The 23,074-nt window shown below is 57.1% G+C and overlaps 1 protein-coding gene across 2 annotated transcripts in view; it reads left to right on the top strand.

Annotated features, from left to right (window-relative positions):
• The window catches only part of ADGRL1 (adhesion G protein-coupled receptor L1), a 43,115-nt gene that overhangs the window by 5,221 nt on the left and 14,820 nt on the right, over nt 1-23,074 (top strand). For both annotated transcript variants that reach the window (XM_024767305.1, XM_024767306.1), the window contains exons 2-4: nt 11,273-11,436; nt 15,418-15,631; nt 19,584-19,693. In XM_024767305.1, the coding sequence (XP_024623073.1) occupies nt 11,367-11,436; nt 15,418-15,631; nt 19,584-19,693 (394 nt within the window). In that variant the 5' untranslated portion in view covers nt 11,273-11,366. The remainder of the gene's footprint in view (nt 1-11,272; nt 11,437-15,417; nt 15,632-19,583; nt 19,694-23,074) is intronic.

Below are 23,074 nucleotides of genomic sequence, written 5' to 3'. Positions count from 1 at the left end.
CTCTCCCTCAGAGGCTAAAAATACCCGGTAGGCCAGGCAGCCAGGTGGGCGCTCCTGTCCGGGATCGGGGAGGTGGTGCAGACAGGTGAGGGGCCCCGGGCAGGGTCTCCCAGCTGTGGCGTTCCCGACACTGGCGCTGTGTCATTCTTGGCAGGGGGAGTGACCTGTGCATCATAGGACTTTTTAGCATCCCTAGCCTCAACCCTCTAGATACCAGGAGCATCCCCCCCGCCCCCCACCGCCGCCAGCTGTGACACCTAAAAAACGTCTCCAGACATCGCCAAACAGCCTGGGCAGAGGAGCAAAACTGTGCGCCCTCCCAGGTGAGTAGCACTGCTCTAGATCGGGGTCGGCAAAGTCCCCCCGTGAAGACCCAGACAGCAAGTACTGGAGACTTTGGCGGGCTTACCAGTCTTCTTCTCCCTCCTCTTCTTAACCCTTTGAAAGTGGCAAAACCATTTTTAGCCCGTTGGCTGTGGGCAGTGTCCAGGCCATAGGTACCCAACTCCCACCCTGGAGCACCACCGCCCTCCCGCCCCATTGCCCCTGGTGGTGGAGGTCAGGGCATCCTTGGATGCCCCTCATCAGCAGAGGGACAGCCCCACTGGGGGCAAGTCTGGTGCTGTCTGTCCCTTTCACCTCCCTGCCCTCACCTCCTCCCACTCCCCTGTGGTCGCTCCCTCACTGGTTCTCAAACATGGCAGCCCCCAGCCAGCCCCAGGGCCTTTGCACGAGTCTTCTCCTCCCTGGGCACCTCTGTGGCTCCTCCCTCAGCTTCCCAGAGCTTTGCTGACATGCCCAGCCTTTCCCCATCACCGTATTTAAGATTGCATGACACCCACACACACACATACACACAACACTAGTACATCATGGGATTGACCTCTTTAGTGTTTGTTCTTTGTGTCTGGCTCGTGCATGGCTGTCTCTCCAGCACCTAGATCAGCGCCTGGTACACAGTACGTGTTCTAAAAGAGACGCGTAGGATGGCTGGATATCACTTCTAAGCTCCATAACCACTGTTGTGAGACTTTCAACCCGTTTCCCTGGGGAAGAGACAGAATGCAGAGGAGGGAGGTGGGGGCCTCGTCACACAGCCTAAAGTGGGCACAGCTGGGATTTGAACCTAGGGCCCTGAGACCCAGGGCCTCTTCACTCTTGCCCTGCGGAGCACCGTCTCCCCATCCCTCTGGTCTCTGCCCTTTCGCTGCTACTCTGGTGGTAGCAGAGGGCCCCAGAGCCTTCTTCCATGCACTCTGCCTCAGGCCCTGGCTCCCGTGGGAGCCAGCACTGTTCTGCATGCCTGGAGTGAGTGCGAGACTTGTGGCCAGTCAGGGAACACCTTGGGGTGGAAATGGACCACAGGCCACCATGGTACCAACCCACTGTGGCGAGGAGCGTCAGAGAGGTGCCCGGTTGGCCTGCAAGTCAGGGAGAGCTTCCTGGTGGAGGGGGCTTCCCAGCTAAGATCTGGAGGGGAAAGAGGGATAAAGTGGAGGAGAGGGAGAGTTTGTGAGAGGGAGGGGCCTGCCCTGAGGTCAGAAAGAAGGGGGTGGCTCAGGGGGGGAAGGAAAGACATTTCCTGGCCAGGTGGGGAGAGAGGACGCCGGTCTTGGGGGCTGAAGGACTGTTTGTGGGTTTGCGTTTCTACTTGTCCACGGGGCTGGGGAGACCTGTGAAGGGGCCAAGGCCCATGAGACATGGTTGGAATGTTTAGCATGCGCTCCCTCTTTAGAGGCCAGTGTGGGTAGGAGGCCACCACAGCTGTCAAGGTGAAGAACCAGGTGGAGGCCTTGAGACATTAGAGATGGACCCGTGTGGGGCTTTCGAGACAGAGTTGACATGATTTAGTAGATGATTGATTGGAAGGGGAGGGGGAGGGGGAAACTGCAGGTTTCTGGTTCTGACAGCAGTGTGGACCTGGAGAAACAAAGAGGGAGGGGGTGGGAAGCACCCCTCCTCACATACACAGTCTGATCTCCCCTTGCCAGCGGGAGTCTGTGAGTACCCGAGTCAGGGCACGTCTTGTCCCCACTCAGAACCTCCACGGCTCCCACCTCACTCCTACAGGCCCTGCTCGCTCTGCCCTGTAAACCCGCCCTCACCTCTTCCCTCTCTCCCTTCACTTACTGGGCCAAAGCCACACTTCAGCACATTCCTACCTCAGGGCCTTTGCATATGCTGTTCCCACTGCCTGGATACTCTTTCTCCAGTACCTAGATGGCTCCCCTCCTTGAGACCTTTGCTAAAATGTTACCTTCTTGGCCAGGTGTTCCCTGACCACCCCATCTACATTTGCACCCACGCATACCCCGTCCACTCTCTCTCTCCCCTACAAGCCTATTTTCCTCCAAAGCACTTGTGACCAGGTGGGAGCTAGGTAACTATCCACTGAATGGACAACCTCTTCTGTGGGTCTGTTTCATCTTTGTTCATTAAACAAATTAACAAGAACCCTTTCCTTGCCCAGGGCTGGCCATGCAACAGAGAGCCAGGCCAACCCACGATGGAACTTTCCCTGGTGGGATAGACTTTCAGCTGCAGAGCCCAAGTCCAGTTAGGGGAGTAAAATGTGGAGCCCCAGTGTGCCACTAGTGTGGGTACAGGAGGGACCAACACAGTCCTGGCAGGCAGAGCCTTTTGGAGGAAGAAGGGACAGAGGGCAGGAGTCCTCTGGGTATGTGAGAGAGAGATGTGGAGGGTGAGGATAGGCCAGAGCAGAGAAGGTGATGAGAAGGTAGCAGGACACCAGGGCCTGAAATGCCATGTTGAGGCCTCTGAGGCAATAGGGAGCCATGGAGGACTGTAGGCAGGGAGGGATGTGATTGGGTTTTCATTTTGCAAAGATCACGCTGGCTGCAGGGTAGAGATTGGAAGTGGTGGGAGTAGCAGATAGATGGGGGAGACCGGGGAGGAGGCATCCAGGGAGAAGGGGAGGTTTTGAATGGTCCCACCCCCTGCAGTCCAGCGCCACTTGGCAGCTAGAGTGACCTTTTAAAATTTACAAGACGGACAAACCCCACCCTGTGGCACCGACATCTAGTGGGAGAGAGATAATAAACAAATAAGTAAAACGTGTGGCTGGCATGCTAGCGATGAGGGCCACGTAGAAATAAAGCCAGAGCAGGATGCAAGAGTGCTGGGGCCAGCAGGGCCTCCCAGAGCCAGCAGCGTTTGCCCAAAGACCTGAAGGAGGCAAGGGAGAAGCTCTGCAGCTATCTGGGGAGGAGGGACTGGCCAGTGCAAAGGCCCTGAGAGGGGACTGTGCCTGGTGTTAGTGAGCGAGGGGGAAAGTGTAAAGAGGTGAGGGTGGGGAGGGGACAGGGCAGAGTGTGCAGGGCCTTGTGGGCCGAGGAAGGGCTTTGGCTTTTGCTCTGAGTGAGGTGGGAGCCTTGGAAGGTTCTGAGCAGAGGAGGGATGTGCCCAGACTCGGGGTGCTCACGGGCGCCCTCTGGTGGCTGTATGTGGAACAGACTGGGCAGCAAGGATGGAGAGCTGGGAGACAGGGGAGGAGGCGACAGACAGGGCTGGACCAGGGAGGGGACCAAGGAGTCAGGAGAAAGTGAGCAGATTCTGAAGAAGGAGACGCAGGAGCTGCTGTAGGGATGAGAGGAGAAGAGGGGTCCAGGATATCTGTATGGTTCTTGAGCGCCTGGGAGGACTCGGCTGCCCTCTGCTGAGATATGGGTAGATGAGGGGATGGAGCTGAGGGTTTGGTGGGGACCCTGCCCTCCCTGAGCCCACAGCCCCCTTCCTGAGGGAGGTTATGTGACGGACACTCTCTGGGCCCTTGCTCCATCTCTGTGAGGGAAGTCTGTTAGTCCCAGAGTAGGGATGGGGAAATGGGCTCAGAGAGGCCAAGAGCCTGGCCCGAGATCACACAGCAGATTGACACCCAGGAGCCAAGTCCTTGGACCTATCCCAGGGCCTGCTGGTTACCCACTCTGCCATGCCCGAGGGTTTCCTGGAGGAGGTGGGCCTGTGGAGCTGGGCTCTTGGGCTGCTGGGTTTGGGGAAGACTCAAGGCTGCTTGGGACAGAGCAAGAGGCAGGAAGCTTGTGTTGAGGGGCCCCGGAACATTCAGACTCCCACCCACTCAAGCACTGAGGGTTGCCATGGCAACCTCACTCAAGGGCAAGCTAGCAGTGCCTCCCCTCCTCCAGCAGCTGGTTCTTCTCCTATCACCCACCCTCCCCTGCCCCATGCCAGGGCACCTGAGGACAGAGCCTGGGCCGTGTCACCCGGCCCTGGGACCCCACTGCACCCGCCCCTTGACTTGAAACTGATGTGGGGCTCAGGCAAACCCAGAGGCAGGTGTGGGACCCGTGGGCGGCCCACGTGACCTGGGGGTCCGACACACCTGGGGCTCAGAGGGTGGTGGGCCCTGTTTCCCATGGGTTAAATTGGGGCCGCTCAAGCCCTCTGAGGCTCGAGGTGGGGACAGACACAGGTGGGGGCTCACCTGACCCCTGTGGGCGTGTCCACTTCTCAGGATGCTTACACAGATGCAGTGGGGGCCCAGAGGAGGGGGCTTTCGAGGGCCCCCAGGTCTCCCCAGCTCCCCATGCTCAGCCTGGGGTTCAAAGACCCCTTGCCAGTCAGGTGCCCCTGGGATCTCACTTTCCTCTTGTGTAAAATGTGGGTATACACTCCCCACCCCCTTACTAAGTTCTTCTGAGGATTAAAGGAGATACAAGCATGCAGTGCTCAGAACGGGGCACAGAGGTGTCAGCCGCTGCCCCTGGCGTGGTGGGTGGTTCTGGCAAACTGGAGATCCCAGCTGAAAGGCTCCCCTGAAGTTGTGTGGTTCAGGGCCCTGCCCCCATCTCTGCCTCAACTCCCCCGCCACGTGCCCTGATACCCTGTGCGAGTTTGCTAGGGCTGCCGTGACAACACACCCCAGACTGGGCTCTGACAACAGAAATTTATTATCTCCCAGTTCTAGAGGCCCAGAGTCCAAGATCAAAGTGTCAGCAGGGTTGGTTCCTTCCTCTCCCCTGGCTTCCGGTGGTTTGCCAGCAATCCCTGGTTTGTAGACGCATCACCCCAATCTCTGCTTCCGTCTTCACGTGGCGTTCTCCTTGGTGGTTGGGGGTGTCTGTGTGTGTCCAAATATCCCCTTTTTATAAGGACACCAGTCTGATTGAATTAGGGTCCACCCTAATGACCTCATTCATTTTAACTTGACTACCTCTTTATCTCCAAAGAAGATCCCATTCTGAGGTGCTGGGGGATAGATGCCGGTGTATCTTTTTAGGGGGGAGGAACACAATTCCATTCATCCCAAGGCCTCAGGGGTAGTCAGGCCTGGGCCTCCCAGGTGGCTCCCACCTATCCACGTCTGACCTCACCTCCTCGCTTAGGTGAGCACCAGGCAGCAGGTAAAACTCCCCAGGGCCGAGTGGGCATATGCACAGGCCAGGACGAGAGGGAACAGAAGCTGCAGTGCCCAGTTCCCCCTGCTGCAGCCCCGAGGTGCGGGCAGTTCTGGGGGGTGCCTGGGGCTTCCTGGAGGAGCTGCTCCAGGGAAGGGGCTTCAGGGAGCGGCAGGCAGCCCATGGGGAACACTTTCTGTGCCCCTGAGGCAATGGTGCCCAGCCTGTGTGGGCCAGGCTTGGGCCCCAGGTCACAGGGCAGACGCCCCGTCCAGCTGCCCCCACCACCATCCTTGTGTTCATCTGGTCAGTATTTGTTTGAGGACCTACTGCACGTCTAGGCACCAAGGGACGGCCTCGGGAGCTTCCATTCTCCGGGGGCTACAAAGGAAATCCACGAGCGGACAAGTCAGGTCACACAGCAGTGACGTGATTGGTGGGGATGGTGGTGACAGTTCGGCCCAGGACACTCTGTACTCACTATGCACCAGGCATGGCCCTGTGTGTTTCACGGATATGAATTCATCTTGTCGTGCAGCTACCCTATGAGGTAGCCCCATTTTACAGAGAGGAAGATGGAGACGTGGGAGGTTATGGGATGGCGGGGACGGGACAAACGGGCCCTGAACGCAAGGTGCTATGGTGTGGGGTGGCGGAGGCCCACCCACATCTCTGAGGAGGGGACATGAGCTGAGATCGAAGAGACACAGGCCAAGACTGCATGGTGGGAAGCAGCGTGGCTGGAGCAGCGGGAAAGGGGCAAGAGCCGGGTGTGCGTGACCTCCTGGGATGTGGAGTGGGAACCTCGGCAGGGGTTTAAGCAGGGGAGCAATGTGTCAAGGTGTTTTTTTTTTTTGGCCGTGCCGAGCGGCTCGTGGGATCTTAGTTCCTCGAACCCAGGCCCTCGGCAGTGAAAGCACCGAGTCCTAACCACTGGACCACCAGGGAATTCCCGACATCTTTAAAAAGTCCCTCTGTGGAAACAACCTAAGGTGTCCATCAGTGATGAATGGATAGGGAATTGCCTGGCGGGCCAGTGGTTAGGACTGCTTGCTTTCACTGCCGAGGGCATGGGTTCAATCCCTGGTCAGGAAACTAAGATCCCGCAAGCTGCCCAGCGCGGCCAAAACAAAAACCAAAAACTTTGACATCTACACACTACTATATATAAAATAGATAACTAATAAAGACCTACTGCATAGCACAGGGAACTCTACCCAATACTCTGTAATGGCCTATATGGGAGAAGACTCTAAAATAGAGTGGTATAAATGATTCACTTTGCTGCACACCTGCAATTAACACAGCATTGCAAATAGACTATACTCAAATAAAAAATTTTTAGGACTTCCCTGGTGGCTCAGTGGTTGAGAATCCACCTGCCAATGCAGAGGACACAGGTCCGATCCCTGGTCCGGGAAGATCCCACATTGCCGCGGAGCAACTAAGCCCGTGCGCCACAACTACTGAAGCCCGTGGCACCTGGAGCCCGTGCTCTGCAACAAGAGAAGCCACCGCAGTGAGAAGCACATGCACCGGAACTAGAGAAAACCTGTGCGCAGCAACGAAGACCCAACGCAGCCCCCAAGAAATTTTTTTTTAATTTTTTTTTTTTTTTTTTAATGATGAATGGGTAAACGAAATGTGGTCCAGCTATACAGTGGAATATTACTCAGCCAGAAAGAGGAATAACTGACACAGGCCACAACATGGGTGAACCTCAAAGACATTTTGCTGAGTGAAAGAAGCCACACACAAAAGGCCACAGATTGTGTGGGGATTAGCTAAAAAGTCCGTTCGCATTTTTCCATAACTTCTTATGGAAAAACCCAACCGAACTTTTTGGCCAACACGATATGACTCCATGCATATGAGATGCCCAGAACAGGCAAATGCATAGAGACAGAAAGTAGATGAGTGGTCGCCAGGGCCTGAGGGGAGAGGGGAGAGGGAGTTCTTGGTTAACGGGGTACCAAGTTTCCGTTTGGGGTGATACAAACGTTTTGGAAATAGGTCGCACTGGTTGTGGCACAGCATTGAGAATGCAGTTAATGCCACTGAATTCTATACTTAAAAACCGTTAAATGATGAGTTTTATGTCACACACACACACACACACACATATATATATATATATAAATACCATAATTTTTTTAAAGATCCCTCTGGGTGCCAGTGGCAGGTGAGGGGAGGTGGGGGGAGCCTGGACTGCAGGAGTGAGAGGGGCTGGAGGGCTGCTGGGAAGAGGTCAGGGCCGTTTGGTAGAGATGGTGATGCCCAGGCCTGGAGGGGGGCTGCCATGCATGGACAGGTGGACGCTAGGGTGTTCTGGAGATGTAGACCCAGGACTTACTCCTGAACTGGCTGTGGGGGTGAGGGAAAGAGGAACCCAAGATTTTGACTCCTGGGGTTTTGGCCCAAGGACCTGGGAGGAGGGCGGGGGGACCAGGCACTGAAATGGGGGACTGTGTCCAGTGTGGTCAGGCTCCAGATGCCTTGGAGACCCAGATGGAGGTGTAGACATGAGGAGAGAAGCGGGGCTGGGACTCAGATGTGGCAGTCGTCACGGTACAGGGGGTGTCTAAAGCCATGAGGCTGGTTGGATCCCTGAGGCGGGGTGTGGACGGGCAAGAGGCCTGGGGTCCTGGGGTCCCGGGGTGCAGCCCGGAAGGAGGAGAGGAGCCGCCTCCTTCAGATGGGTCCTCCCCGTGCCCTGACTCTCGCTGTGCTGTGACAGCACCCTCTGATGGGTCCCTTGCCGGTCTACCGTGTATGTAGACTGTTGTCCTTACCAGAACCCTGCAGACCCGAGGTTTCGAGGGAACTGGGGGCATGAGTGGGGGGGACCTGCTCAGGCTCACGGGGCATGAAATGGCAGGGTCGGGCTCCAGACCCACATTGGCCCGCTGTCCCCAGAGCCTGGCATCCAGCAGCCTCTCCAGCATTAACCAGACGCTAACCAGTTGTTTTAACTCTCTAGGGGAGAGTCAGGGAGGGGAGCAGCCATCAGCCTAGGGTCAGTCCCCCAACCCCCTCATCTGACCGTGGCTGGAAGATGGGGTGCAGGAGAAATGAAGTGGTGAAGAATGCCCCCCCCCAAACCATGTAAAATTGTAAAGTGCTATGAAATGAACCAAAACCCATCAAAGGCCATATCTGGACAGGGTTGCGGGATAAGAGACAGTTGTGGGCTGAGGAAGTAGAGGGGGGAGTTTCCTGAAGGCTGGGCGCTGGGGAGGGTGCAGAGAGCTGCTGCGGGTCAGGGTCGGGGAACAGGGCTGCAGGGCTGCCCTGTGAAAAACTACCTTCCCGTTTCACGTGAGACGAGACAGGCCTGGAGGGAGGGATGTCCTGCCCCATGAGCGAGCTGCCCTAATCTTTCTTGGGAACCTGTGCCGAGTCCCTGGCCTCAAGTTGCCCGTGGTCTAGTGGGGAAGGTAATTTATACAAGAATGTAATTTCAGGTGCCGTGAATTTAAAATGGGGCTAAGGAATTCCCTGGCGGTCCAGTGGTTAGGACTCCGTGCTTCCGTTGCAGGGGGTAAGGATTCGATCCCTGGTTGGGGAACTAAGACCCTGCATGCTGCGCGGCATAGCCAAGAAACAAACAAACAAAAATGGGGCTGAAGGATGACAAGCGAGGGCGGTGGGAGCGGTTAGGGTGGTCAGGGCAGGTCACTCTTCTGCGGTGACCTTGAAGTTGCGCCCTGAATGGTGAAAAGCTCCAGCAGGCGTTTGGGGATGCTGGGAGAGCCTTCCAGACAGAGGAGCAGCCCAGGCAAGGGCTCGGGCTGGAAGGAAGCTGGAGCTTCTAGGAACGGGAAGTGGGTAGGCTAGAGAGCACGGTGTTGCTGGGTCACCAGCGGCCTCTAGGCCCTGATGAGGAACAGAGACCCCAGGGGAGGGCAGAGTGGGAGGTTAACACTCGGATTTACATCATTAAATGTTCCCTTAGCACTGAGTGGAGGGCATGCGTGGAGGCAGGGAGTCTGGGAGGAGGAGGCCAGGGCAAGCGTCCAGATGCAGCAGGATGGTGGCTTGGTCCTGGTGGTGGCACTGAGGGCCAGAAGTGGGCAGGTCGGTGAGATACTTTGGAGGCAGAGCCCGTGGGACTTGCTGATGGAGTTTATGAAGGGGAGGGGAGGAGAGGAGTGAGGAATTGAGGAGGATTCCTAGGTTTGGGTTCTGAGATTCATTCAACAAACATTCATTGCTGTGTGCCAGGCCTGTTCTAGAAGCAGGAACAAAACAAAGCAATTCAACGATATCACTGCCCAGTGCAGGGGCCCTTCCATAAAAGGGAGAAATATTTACATTTGAACGAAGGCCCAAAGGGGGTGAGGGAGCAGAGGAAGAGGCCATGTGAATAAATGGTGGACAGAAGATACACGCAGAGGAAGTGACAAGTGCTAAGGCCCTGGGGCAGGACCTGGTGTGGTTGAGGAATAGCAGGAGTGGCTGGAGCAGAGGTGGGGACAGGGAATCACCTGGACTGGCGGATAGGCTTTCATCTTGTGTGTGGGGGAAACAGTAGTCGGGGTTCTTTCGAGAGATTCCAAACTGGACATAAGGGATTTGGAAAGTATTGGCTGGTCGGTGGTGTTGAGCCCGTAGGACAGGCTGGGGTGACGGTGGGAGAGGACAGACCAGGGGTTTGCACGCTGGAGGGCCCGTTAAAACACAGGTTGCTGGGGAATTCCTTGTCGGTCCAGCGGTTAAGACTCTGTACTTCCACTTCAGGGGGCACGGGTTCGATCCCTGTTCGGGGAACTAAGATCCCGCATGCCGCGCCAGCGCGGTCAAAAAGCAAACAAACAAGAAAGCATGGGGTGCTGACCCTCCTCAGATAATGTGCATTTCTAGCAAGTTCCTGGCCAGGCTGGTGCCCCTGGGCTGGGGCCATGTTGGAGAACCAGGGTGTAGATAAAGCAAAGGACTAAAAGTAAAGATCTGGGTGTCCAGTCTCAAGACGATCCAGGGGAGACGGAGGCAGTGAGAAGAGGAGAGGCCATGAGGGAGAAGAAGTGGGTCAGAACCCGGCTCTGTGCCCTCAGAGCCACTGTGCCTGAGGATGGGCAGACGGGGTGGGGTTGGAGAGAATTGCAGGGGTCGCCACACAACTTCCACCCCTCCTTCACCCTCCCTGGCCCCCCAGGGGCTGCACCCACCCCTCACCCTGCCTGCTTGTCTCTAGCTTACCCTGAAGGTCTCCCCTGAGAGGAAAGAGGGGACTCAGTCATCCCTGGTGGTCCCTGATCTGTGGCACCAGCCAGCTGGATTCTAATTAGCTACCAGAGCCAGAGAAACGGGAAGCAGGGGACCAGGGGTGGGGACCTGGATTCCTGGCCAAGACCCAGCGGCTGCAAGCTGCGGCCAAGACGCCTGGGTCCCCCACCCTGGACGCTGTGCTGGGTGAGAAAGCTGGGGCGGGGGAGACAAACAGGCAGGGTCTTGATTTCGGGTCAGGGAAGAGGCTTCCAGAGGGCTCTCCTCCTCCGTGATGGAGGGTCTGAGGCCTGCCTGGGTACGGGTGGGCCCTTCATAGCTGTGACAGCGTGAAGCGTTGCCCCAGCCACCCGAGGGGGGCTGTCAGACACCAGGAGGTGCTTCCAGGAGGTCCAAGATGCCCAGATGGGTGGGTCCATCTGTTGGGGTGGGAGTGGAGGGTGCAGTATAAGCCAGAGGCCTTGGAAGGGGTCAGCTTCTGGCCCAAGGGTGCAGCTTCTGTCAGATATGGCTGGCTCGGGCGGGTTACATCGCCCAGCCCCTCTTGGGGCTGCAGGATGGAAGCCCTCAGCCACCAGCAGGAGGAGAGGGGACCGGCCCAAACACCCCTCCTACTAGGCCCGCTGGGGGTCGGCCGCTGCCCCCTACCTCACTCTTCCTGTCCTCCCCAGACTGGTGGGCCAGGCCGTGGTACCCACCTGGTGATGCGGGGCGAGGCCGCCTGCACAGGCCACTGAGAGCCCCGAACGCGCCCCAGCCGCCACCATGGCCCGCCTGGCCGCTGTGCTCTGGAGTCTCTGCATCACTGCCGTCCTGGTCACCTCAGCCACCCAAGGTAGGTGCTGCTGGGGCTGGGGAGGGGCCGTGCCTCCAAATCCCTGCTAGGAGGGCGGATATAAAACAGTGAAATACCTCCCGACCACTCGTTACAGTACCCGCTTCAGACCACCCAGAACCAGGCCAGAGGAAGACTTGGTGATTATGCCCCCCTAGCACCACCAAGGAGTCCCCGGATCAGCCCCTCACCCCCCAACCCAGAGCACCAGGGTCCATCCCACCAGGGGTCCTAGAGCCTGGGATTCGGGATGTGGCCTCCCGGGACCAGGACAGGCCTTCCTGGTGAGCCGATGCTCTTCTGTCTTGTGTGTGTCTCTCTCAGTGTGATTACATCTCCGAGGCTCTCGCTGGGAAGAAGGTTTAATTAAAGCATGCCCGCTGACGTTTATTTAAAAACAACTAATTACCCGGCTCGGCCCTATGCCGTTCCCGGGATCCTGCACACACCACAATTAGTGCCCCGAGCCTGCCCGCCCACCCTCACCGATTACTCAATTACAGTCCCCATGGTGGGCCCAGGCGGGGGCAAGGGCAGGGCGGGAAGAGAGGAGGCCCGCTAGCCTCGCCCTCGCCCCGGGTGTGCCCCCTGCCTGCCCCTCCCAGCCCTGTCTGGAGGGCACTCATGGCGGACCCTGCTCCCCATTGCTGCCTCATACAGCCCCACCCTCCGGGGAGCCACAGAGGTGAAGGGGGCATTGTCCAGCCGTGTCACAGGGCCTTGGCACTGCTCCAGCCAGCTGGCACCCTCCCCTCCCCCAGCACCCATGTTCTCTACCTATCCAGGTCCTGCCCCACAGCGCCAGCTGGCCTGGGAGGGGCTGCTTCCACCCCCAGACCCGTCCAAGCCAGCCCTCCACCCCCGGCCTCCTTCCCGGGCCCAGGAAGGGCTAAAATTAGCTACGGAAGCAGATGATGCTAGAGGAACGCACGTACGCACGTAAAACTTTCCCACAAGTGGGCCTCAGCTCACCCCAAAATATCCCGAGGGCCTAGCTGCCAACCCCGTTGGGCCCCCAGGTGCCATTGGAGGCACTAGATCTTGAAAAAGGGGCCCATTTGGCCCTGCTGCCGTCATGCACTGGTGCCTTCTCTTCATCTACAAGTGACAGTCCCCGCATTGGAGCCCAGGGCCACTCTGTGCATCCCCCCTTCCCTCTGACACCCTGCAAGGCTTGGCTGGGACCAGTGTCCAAGAAGGTGGCTGCCCCAGCAGGCATGGATGGTACTGAGCCCACTCTGTCCGACAGAGACTAGCTGCCTTCATCATCTTAATGATAATAGTAATTAGTGGCTTGCCATCTCCCTATGTACCATGTGCGCTGCAACCCTCTGCATGGATCTATGAGATAGGCGTTATCGGCTCCTTAGGGAAAGAAACGGGGGCACAGAGGTGGTCAGTGACTGGACGAGGCCACCAGCCAGGGAGCGGCCAAGCCGGGATTTAAACCCCAGCCGGGGACTTCCCTGGTGGCGCAGTGGTTAAGAATCCGCCTGCCAATGCGGGGGACACAGGTTCGAGCCCTGGTCTGGGAAGATCCCACATGCCGCAGAGCAACTAAGCCCGTGCACCACAACTACTGAGCCTGCACTCTAGAGCCCGCAGGCCACAACTACTGAGCCCATGTACCACAACTACTGAAACCCGCGCGCCTAGGGCCCGTGCTCCACAACAAGAGAAGCCACCACAACAAGAAGCCTGCGCACCGCAACGAAGAGTAGCCCCCACTCGCCGCAACTAGAGAAATCCCGCGTGCAGCAATGAAGACCCAACGCAGCCAAAAATAAATAAATACATGTATACAAAAAAATAAACAAACAAACCAACCCTGGCCATCTGGCTCCTGAGTCCCAGCTCTCAGTCTCCAAATGGCATGGGATGGAGACTGACGTGTGACAATGCAACCCCTCTGAGAGCAGGGCATGCCCGTGGTAAGTTCTTTCATTGTCGTGGCAACCCTGGGAGGTTTCCTAGGTGAAAGCAAGGAGGCCCCTCCCTGTGCCGCCCTCACCGAGCACAGCACCATGCACAGCACCTCCTTCAAGAACATTTTCTAGCACGGAATCCTCCCAGTACAGCCCTGGGCTGTGGTGGCCCATTTTACAGATCCAGAAACTGAGGCCTGGTGAGGCTCCAGCAGTGGCTGTCCAAGCTATAGTGTGTATCAGCATCACTGGTGGGTGTATCCGTCCAAAGGCTCCTGGTTTCACCCCCAAGATTCTGATTCAGCAGGCCTGGGTCGGGGGGCCCAGAATCTACATTCTGAACATGGTGTGTATGCTGCTGATTCCCGGGACACACCAGGAGAAGCCCTGGTCCAAAGGACACACCTGGCCTGTCAGCTGGGAAGTGGCAAAGCCAGACTCTGTGGTTTCTTCCAGAACATGAGCGCATTCCCTCCCGCACCATCTCTGGACCTTGCATGGGGTGATGTGAAGTTAGGGAAGTGCACCAGGCCGCCCTTACCTCTGACACTAAAACTGCGAGTTTGGGGGTCCCCCAGACCACCCCCAGCTTTGATGATTTGCCTGAAGGATTCACAGAATTCAGAAACACCATTATATTCGTGGTTATAGTTTATTACAGATTAAAATCAGCCAAGAGAGGGCTTCCCTGGTGGCGCTGTGGTTGAGAGTCCGCCTGCCGATGCAGGGGACACGGGTTCGTGCCCTGGTCCGGGAAGATCCCACGTACCGCGGAGCGGCTGGGCCCGTGAGCCATGGCTGCTGAGCCTACGCGTCCGGAGCCTGTGCTCCGCAACGGGAGAGGCCACAACGGTGAGAGGCCCGCGTACCGCAAAAGAAATCAGCCAAGAGAAGCGGTGCATGGTGCACCATCCAGGAAAGTTCCATGCACGGGGGTTCTGGCGGTCCACTCCCAGTGCAGTCACGGGCAGCAGGAACCCTCCTGACAATGATAAGTGACAACACGCATGTTGTCCAGCCAACCCAGGAAGCTCCCCTGAGCCTTGGTGTCCAGAGTCTTTACTGGGGCTCAGTCACGTAGACATGGCTGACCTCAGCCTCCAGCCCCTCCAGAGGTCAGCTGATACCGTGTGACCCAAAGTGCCTACCTGAAACCACATTGTGAGTGTACTAGTTTGCTGGGGCTGCTGCGACAACATACCACAGACTGGGAGACTTAAGCAATAGAAATGTATCCCCTCCCAGTTCTAGAGGCTACACATCCAAGATCAAGGCGTCAGCAGGGTTGGTTCCTTCTGAAGGCCACAAGGGAAGGATCTGTTCCCTCACTCGCTGGGCTTCAGTTACCTGGCCCACTCCTTACACCCATCAGGCATCTTCCACTAAGGGCTCCCTCAGGGCCTTTGCACTGGCTGTTCCCCCCGCCTGGAATGCTGTTCCCCAGTACCCGCACGGCCCCTCTCCTTGGTTTGTGGATGGCCATCTTCTCCGTGTGTCTCCACATCGTCTTCACTCTGTGTGTGCCTCTAGGTCCAAATTTCCTCTTTTTATAAGAACACCGTTCATATTGGATTAGGACCCAATAGGGCCCTATTAATGGCCCACCTTAATGACCTCATTTTAATCTGATTACCTCTGTGAAGAAGCCATCTCCAAATTCGACCACATTCTCAGGTACTGAGGGTTAGGGCTTGATTTCAGCATTTGAATCTGGGGAGGGGGAAGACCCAGTTCAACCCATAACAGTTAGCACAGGCTGCCTGGCGTGGCTCAAGGCCCCCAGGTAAACAAAGACGCTCTTCTCAAGCAGGAGGACACTTCAGGGGCTTAGAGGGCACCGCCCAGGAGCCAAGGCAAAGGCCAGACTCTCCCTGGGCCAGGTTCATGGCCTTACTACACAGGCGGGCACACTGAGAAGCCCATTTTACAGATGAATAAACTGATGTTCCTACAGTCCGCAGCCCGATACAGTGAAGCTGGAGGTGGCGCCTCTTCGGCGGGGATCTTCCCTCCCTTCCTGGGCCCGGGTGTGACTCTCTCCCCCTCCTCCCTGCAGGCCTGAGCCGGGCCGGGCTTCCGTTTGGGCTGATGCGTCGTGAGCTGGCATGTGAAGGCTACCCCATCGAGCTGCGGTGCCCAGGCAGCGACGTCATCATGGTGGAGAACGCCAACTATGGGCGCACAGATGACAAGATCTGCGACGCTGACCCTTTCCAGATGGAGAACGTGCAGTGCTATCTGCCAGACGCCTTCAAGATCATGTCCCAGAGGTGAGGGGCCCCACCCTGCGGGGCTCCTGGGAGATGGGGTGGCAGCAGTCCCTGGGGTCAATAAGGTGCCTGTCCTCCATGTGCCCCTGGCCAGCACATCCCGTTCACCTTTAGTCTTCCTTTTATGCATTCGACCCATGTTTCCCGAGCAATTACTAGGGGCCGGGTCCCATGCAAACAGCAAAAAAGACCCAGCCCATGCCCTGCCAGCCTGTCACCTCCCCAACCTGTACCCTCTGCCACAAGCCCGTTGCCTCCAGAAGCTCATCCCGAGATTAGTGGGGGCTTGCAGAGTAAAAGCCATGGCAGGACAGAGTGAGATGTCATGGGAACTGACAGATAGCCCAGAGGTCTGGTCAGGCTTCCCTGAGGAGGTGATAGTTGAACATAGATGGCAGAAGTGTATGTGCTTGTGAGTGTCAGAGAGAACGCGTGTGAGAATGTGAGGGAGGGAGTGTGAAGACTGTTGATGTCTGTAAGTGTGTGAGTGTGGGGTACATGTGTGCAAAGCTGCAGAAGCCTCTTTCACACTCACACCCGCACCACCTAGAGCTGGTCAGCTCTGCCTTCAAATTATACCCTGATGTGACCGCCACTTCCACCACCAAGTCCCCCAGGACTGCTACAGTATCTTCTGCCCCCTCTCCTTGCCTGCTATAGTCTGTTTCCCCCCATAGTAGCCAGAGGGTGCTTGTGAGCACCTGAGTCAGGTCCTGTCCCTCCTCAGATCACAGCTCTCCTTGGCTTCAGCCTCACTCAGAGCAAAAGCCTAAGTCCTCCCCTGAGGCCCCCAAGGCCCTGCACGTTCTGCCCTGTCCTCTCCCAGCCCTCACCTCCTCCACGCACCTCCTCACTCGCTGGGCTTCAGTTACCTGGCCCACTCCTTACACCCATCAGGCATCTTCCACTAAGGGCTCCCTCAGGGCCTTTGCACTGGCTGTTCCCCCTGCCAGGAATGCTGTTCCCCAACACCCGCATGGCCCCTCCCTCTCCTTACTCAGGGATTTTTTTTTTTTTTTTATGGTACGCGGGCCTCTCACTGTTGTGGCCTCTCCCATTACGGAGCACAGGCTCCGGACGCGCAGGCTCAGCGGCCATGGCTCACGGGCCCAGCCGCTCCGCGGCATGTGGGATCTTCCCGGACCGGGGCACGAACCCGTATCCCCTGCATCGGCAGGCGGACTCTCAACCACTACGCCACCAGGGAAGCCCCAGGGATTTTTTGTTTTTACCTAACTAACCTCTCAGCGAGGCCTGCCTGACCACCCTCTAAAATCACAGCAACCCGGCCCCCGCCCCTGCCACTTCCCAGCCCCTTCCCTGTGTTCTCTCTTTCTTTCCTAGTCCTGACTTCCATCCACAGTCCCATTGGCTATTTCGCCTCTTTATCGTGTCTTTTTTATGTCTTCCCTCACTAGGCTGTCAGCCCCACGGGGAAAGGGAGTTTTGTCTGTCACCGCTGTGTCCACAGCCAGATACACCACAGGCGCTCACTGAATTTTTGCCAAACGCCTGAGAGAATGCAGGGTTCACTCCAGGATTCTGAGCATAAAACTGGAAAAGGGAAGGAGGCCTGGGGCCAGCTCTACAGCTCCTTGGGGATTCTAGAGTATGTCACTGGGTGGGGTCACTGAAAGCCTCCCGAGAGTTTTGGGCAGGAGACTGGCGTGATCAGGTGGGTGGGCCAGGCCAGAACCGCTTCATCCCCTCCCTCCCACTGTTTCTCTCTCGAACATCCATTCCGGGAATTCTCTGGCGGTCCTGGGGTTAGGACTGTGCTCTCTCACTGCCGAGGGTCTGGGTTCAATCCCTGGTCGGGAAACTAAGATCCCACAAGCTGCACAGAGCAGCAAAAAGAAAAAAAAAGGAAAAAATCAAACCTCCATTCCCCTCCAGCAATCTTGTCCCTCTTCCCCGCTTCCCATCTCCCGACACCCCTGCATGGACAGTCCGAGTCCAGCCTCTCTCTCCTCCTACCTCCTGCCTCCAAATTCTCCCTGCCCACTTCACTCAGCACCGGCCTCAGGGTCCGCGATGTTCTCCGCCACGTTCCCAAGTACCTAGCACAGCGACTGACCCAGTTCCGACGCTCGTGGGGTCTCAGTCCTAGAGGGGTGACACTGAGCAGGGTGGTCACGGGGGCTGAGGGATTGTGTTAAGACCACTGCTCCACTGTCTTCACACCTGGAGGCTCTTTCTATTAGTTAGGGTCCAGCTCCACTACTCTGACGGAGACCCCCCCCCCCAGAATAAATACAGTGACCTGAACAAGATCAGAATTGGAAAGGCCCTCAGCACCCGCTTCTCTCTGTCTCAGCGCTGCAACCCACCCCACCCCCACTCCCACCTCCTGGGCCAGAACTCAGTTACGGGCACTTCCTCCTGGGCACTTCCTCCCAGCTGCACGGGAGGCTGGGACATGCAGTCTCCAGCTGGAAAGCCAGCGTTTTTGTGTTTTTCTTTTTGTTTTCATCTTTAACGGAGGTGAAGTCCACATAAGATAAAATTCACCATTTTAAAGTGAACAATTCAGTGGCATTAATTACATTCGCGATACTATGCAACCTCTGCCTCCGTCTAGTTCCAGAACATTTTCATCACCTCAAAAGGAAACTCCGTTGCCCTTAGCAGTCACTCCCCATTCCCCGCCCTCCCCCGAGTTCCTGGCAACCCTAATCTACTTTCCGTCTCTGAATTTGCCTGTTTTGGACATTTCATATAAATAGAACCATAAAATACGTGGCTTCTGTGGCTGGCTTCTTTCACTGAGCGTGATGTTTTCAAGGCTCGTCCACATTGTAGTGTGTATTAGAGCTTCCTCCCTTTTTACGGCTGAATAATATTCTATTGTATGGATGTACCGTGTTTTGTCTATCCACTCATTTGTCGATGGGTTGGTTCCACCTTTTGGTGATTGTGTAAATGATGCTGCTATGAACATTCGTATACAAGAATTCATACAGGAATACACCTGCAGTGTTACAGCAGGTGAAAGCACTTTGGGGAATATAACTAGTTCTCTGGGTCATAGGTAACTAAGTCTCTGTTTAACCTTATGAGGTCAGTGTTATATTTTTAAAGAAGGGGGTTGAGGTGGGTGGGTATAAGCAGATCCTCGTGAGTTAAGCACTCATTGGTTAAGGGCAGGACTGAAGGGAAGACACAGGAGCCCCCTCTGCCCTGTACCTGTCAGGAAGCTCCCCCAAACCACTTGAACACACCCACAGTCAAGTCACCGTTCTGCCCAGCCAAGACTTGGCCTGCTCCAGGGAAACGGAGACCTTGACCGTGGGAACAGGCAGCAAGAAACATCTTTTGTTGTCATTAACTAGGCCTCCTGTTACATGGTAGCCAGCCTCCTGAGAAGTTGACAGGGACTCGGGGGTGTTCCCCATGGGGAACCAAGGATGGCTTCAGCATGAGGTGAAGATTCTTCCCCTGTCCTGACTGCAGAGCCTCACAGCAGCGCTGTCCAAAGGGTAGGACATGTCAAGACATGGTCTGAGGTGGACACAGGCAAACACCGTGAGCATTTCATTAATAGCATCTTTGCAAAGACACCACCTTGCGTGTATGGCTTCACATCTTACTCTTCTGTGAACAAAGTGGGGGCTTTATGGTCAATATAGGAAGAAAAAACAAAAAAAAGGACATAATGGCACTGGTGACACTCAGGATGAAAGTGATGAAGTGTGGCTGGGGAAGCAGTTTACGGGGCCACCCCTCTGGCCCAGCCCTAAGCTTCATGCCATGCCAGGGCTTAGAAACAGAAGAATCCTATCTGGTAGGAGAGAGCAGGCAGGAAACAGAAAACAATGCCCACACAAGGTCCCTGGCGTGGTCTCCACAGTTCCTTCCCAATCTGGGGTTGTCCATTCCTCTCCTGACCCTGCCCCACCCCCCACCCAGTTCCAGGCCTGTCTTTTGCCAGCTCCCCGTCTCTCCTCCACAGGTGTAACAACCGCACCCAGTGCGTGGTGGTCGCTGGCTCCGACGCCTTTCCCGATCCCTGTCCCGGGACCTACAAGTACCTGGAGGTGCAGTACGACTGTGTCCCCTACAGTGAGTCATCTTGTTCCTCATGCGGACGCGGGCCCTTCCCCCTTCCAGAAGCGAGTGAGGAGGAGACACCTTGAGCGCACGCGCGCGCGCGCACACACACACACACACACACACAGGGCCAAGTCGGGGCCAGGTACACGGGGGACAGCTGGGCCTGCTCCCTCCCTCACACATTCTCTTCACCCAGACACCCTTGTCCACACTGGTGTCTGCCCCACCCACACCCCCATCCTCATAGACTCTGTCCCCATCCACTGGGCACCTTCTGCAACTCTTGTTACTCTGGCCTGCTCACCCTGCTTCTTCACATGCCCTTGGGCTTATTTATACACTCCAAGGCCACACCCATGTACTCCACTTGGCACACTTATATCTCTCCTCTCCTCTCCCTGGACCTTGACCTCGCTGCCCTCTAATTCCTCTGCCTCCCTCCTCTTCTCTCACCCCTTCCCTTCGTGACCCCCTCTTACACACCTGCTCTTCCCTCTCATTCACCCCCCTTTCTCTGAGTTCCCTTTCCTTTCTCTTGTCCGCCTCACCCCTCACGTGCCCCCAGTCCTGCCCCTTCCCAGTCCTGGAAGCTGGACTCTGTACTCATACAGAGGCAGACCACCCTCTGAGGCCTGGTGGCAGATCAGGTGTGAAGGGCTAGGGGCATCTTCCACAGATTCCTAACTCTTGGTTTGTTTGCCCGTTACCACAGTACTTCCTGTCTGCAAAGGAAGTGCCACCATGTTGGACTGAGGGTGGCACCAGGAAGCCTGAGAAAGGTGATCTGGGGAGCCAGGGGCCTGCCATTCTTGCACCTGGCCAAGGGGAGCAAACAATGACAGGGTCTCTCCTCCTCAGCACCCCACCCTTAACGTGGCCCTTCTTTCCAGCCCTTACTCTTCCCTCCCTTTCCGCCATCATCCATCCCCTCCCCTGCACCCCCAGCTTCATGTAGGCAACCTGGAGGTAGGGCCTCCGGGCAGAGGCGGGAGGAGGCAGGGCCACCAGGGTGTCTGAGTGTGAGGGGGTAGGGGCGGGGGCGCAGGAGGCCCTGTGATTCTCCCTCCTCTCCCCTCCCACCCCAGCCTTCACCCTCCCCCCAACCTTTGATTTCTCCTCGCAGGTGACTGCAGACGTGCTGGGGGAGACAGGACAGCTTATGTGCTTCCATAACCTTCTTCTTTTACTCCTCACCCTTTCCTTTCAGCGACCAAGGCCTCCAGCCACTGCCTGAGAGGGACGCCCATCTGATCCTTGAAGCCTCCCCACAGCACTGGGGACACCGCCCAGCCCCATGGCTGGGGCAGCAGGGAAGAGGGGCAGGAGTTGGGGAGCATAGCACAGTGGGGAAATCAGGCTGGGTTCGAGGCTCGGCCCCGGCCCTTGGGTTTTCTGGCTCTGAAACTTGAGCAAATGACTTAATTTCTCTGGGCCGCTGCAGAAGGAGGCGAAAGTCCAGGAGATCATGTGTGCGAAGCGCCTAACCCAGGGCTGGCCGCAGGGGCTGCTCCTGGTGACAGAGTGCTGGATGTAAACTCCTCCAGGGTAGAGGCCTCATCTTCACCCCCCCAGCGCCCAGGCCCAAGCCTGGTTCAGGATGTGCTCAGTAATGGTTTGGGTGCCCTTTCGATCCAGCTGAACCTACACCTTCCTCTCTAATGGTGGGAGGGGAATCAAACACCTTCCCTGAGGTGTTGCCCGGAGTACAGAGAACGTGGGTAAAAGCTCCTTGTGCACCGTCAGCCATAGATGTGAGGGAAACGGTGCCTGCTTTCGATAGCCAGGGAGCCCCAGCCAAGTTGCTTCACTTCACTGGTCCTCTTTCCCCCTCTATAGACAGGGTTCTCGAAAGGCTGCCCGAGAGGTGCTTAGCGCGGTTCCTGGCACGGAGTAAGCGCTGGGCACTCGGGAGTTGTTGCTTTTCTTGTGACTCCTCATCGTGATTTTTACCAATTATTATCCTTGCTATCGGTAATCAAAAATAAAACTAACAACAGATGACAAACCCGATTTCTCCCGAGGCAGGTAAGATAAAGGGCAGGAAAAAAAAAAAAATCCCCTGATCCAAGTGGCATCCGAAGTGGATACCGTGCAGGGAAAGGAGCAGGAAAAAAGTTAGAGGGTGTGGGGAGGAGAGGGGCTTAGAGACCTCCTGGAGCCAAACCTCCAAGTGTGGGTGGGAGGGCATGACCCTCAGAGAGCAGGAGGGCTCAGGGGATGGGCAGCCCCCAGTCTGATGGGAGAGAGCTAGCCTGAGCCCTGGGAGAGTCAGGGGCACACACGCATACACGCACTCGTACTCACAGACATGAAGGATGTGTCTTGGGGGGGCTGAGCTAACTCCCGGTCCCAGAAGAAGAGGGCTGGTGTTACAAGGGTGATGGAAGCCACGCCGCAGAACAGGGAAGCCGGGCACTCACTCATCCCCCAGAGTTTCTCTGAGCACCTCCTGCGTACCAGGCCCTGGATGAGGCGCTGGGAAGGGAGCCAAACACTGCTCCTCCAGAGAGGTGGCAGGAGAGCGAGGCCCTGGTCAGAGGTTCCTAAGGGGTCAGGGACACAGAGCCTGGAGGGGGAGTGCCCTGGGCAGCCATCTTGCCCTGGGCTTCAGAAGCTGGGGTGACCCCAGTGCTGGTCAGGGGTGGGTGCAGGGGCTACCGTGGGAAGGGAGCAGTGGGTGTGCAGGGCTCCCTGCCACACACACATACCGGACAGGCCCGACTAACACTGGATTTGCCTTGCAGCTGAGCACAGTCTAACCATGCCCCCTTCCTCCCCCAGGTGCCGCCCGCCCATCCCAACAGCGGGCTGGGGAGCTCCCGGCTCCTGGGCCCCCAGGGGGGAGCTGGGCAGAAAAACTGAGCCTCGGGCTTGCCCCGGGGGAGTGTGGGAGCGTGTCTGTGCCCCACCTGCTGTCCTGCCCCATCTGTGATGTCCCCCCACCCCAGCCTCTTCCCTCTCTGCCTCTGTCTCCCCCACCAGGCTCTTTGAGGCCCAGGGGGCTCTGCCTGTCTGCTTCTCCGTCATTCTGTGTCTGATGCTGCCACCCTCTCTGTGTGTTGGCTTGTTTGGGGTTCTGAGGGTTTGGGGAAACTCAGCTGGAGTCTTGCAAGGCCAGCACAGAAGGGGAAGGAGTCCAATGTGTTCTCTCTCGCGAGGCTACCAGGCCCCAGGAGGCACTGAACCCCCTCCCCTGGGCCCCTGGTTCTAGCAGGAGGGCAGCAGGCCGGGCTGAAGGGGAATCTAAGTAATTCCTTCACCCTCCCCACCATCCCTGCCTGGTGCCCCCCTAAGCGGAGCCGCCTCCCAGCTGGGGCTCCCCTCCCCAGTCCCCACTGCACTGAGGGTGCCCCTTCCCATCTGAGGGCTCTGCCCCCATGCCTGCCTGTA

Source organism: Neophocaena asiaeorientalis, unplaced genomic scaffold (assembly GCF_003031525.2).
Source record: "Neophocaena asiaeorientalis asiaeorientalis breed wild unplaced genomic scaffold, Neophocaena_asiaeorientalis_V1.1 scaffold87, whole genome shotgun sequence".
Classification (NCBI taxonomy): Eukaryota; Metazoa; Chordata; class Mammalia; order Artiodactyla; family Phocoenidae; genus Neophocaena; species Neophocaena asiaeorientalis.
Note: the sequence above shows the minus strand (reverse complement) of the source record. Positions and strands in the feature narration are given on the sequence as shown.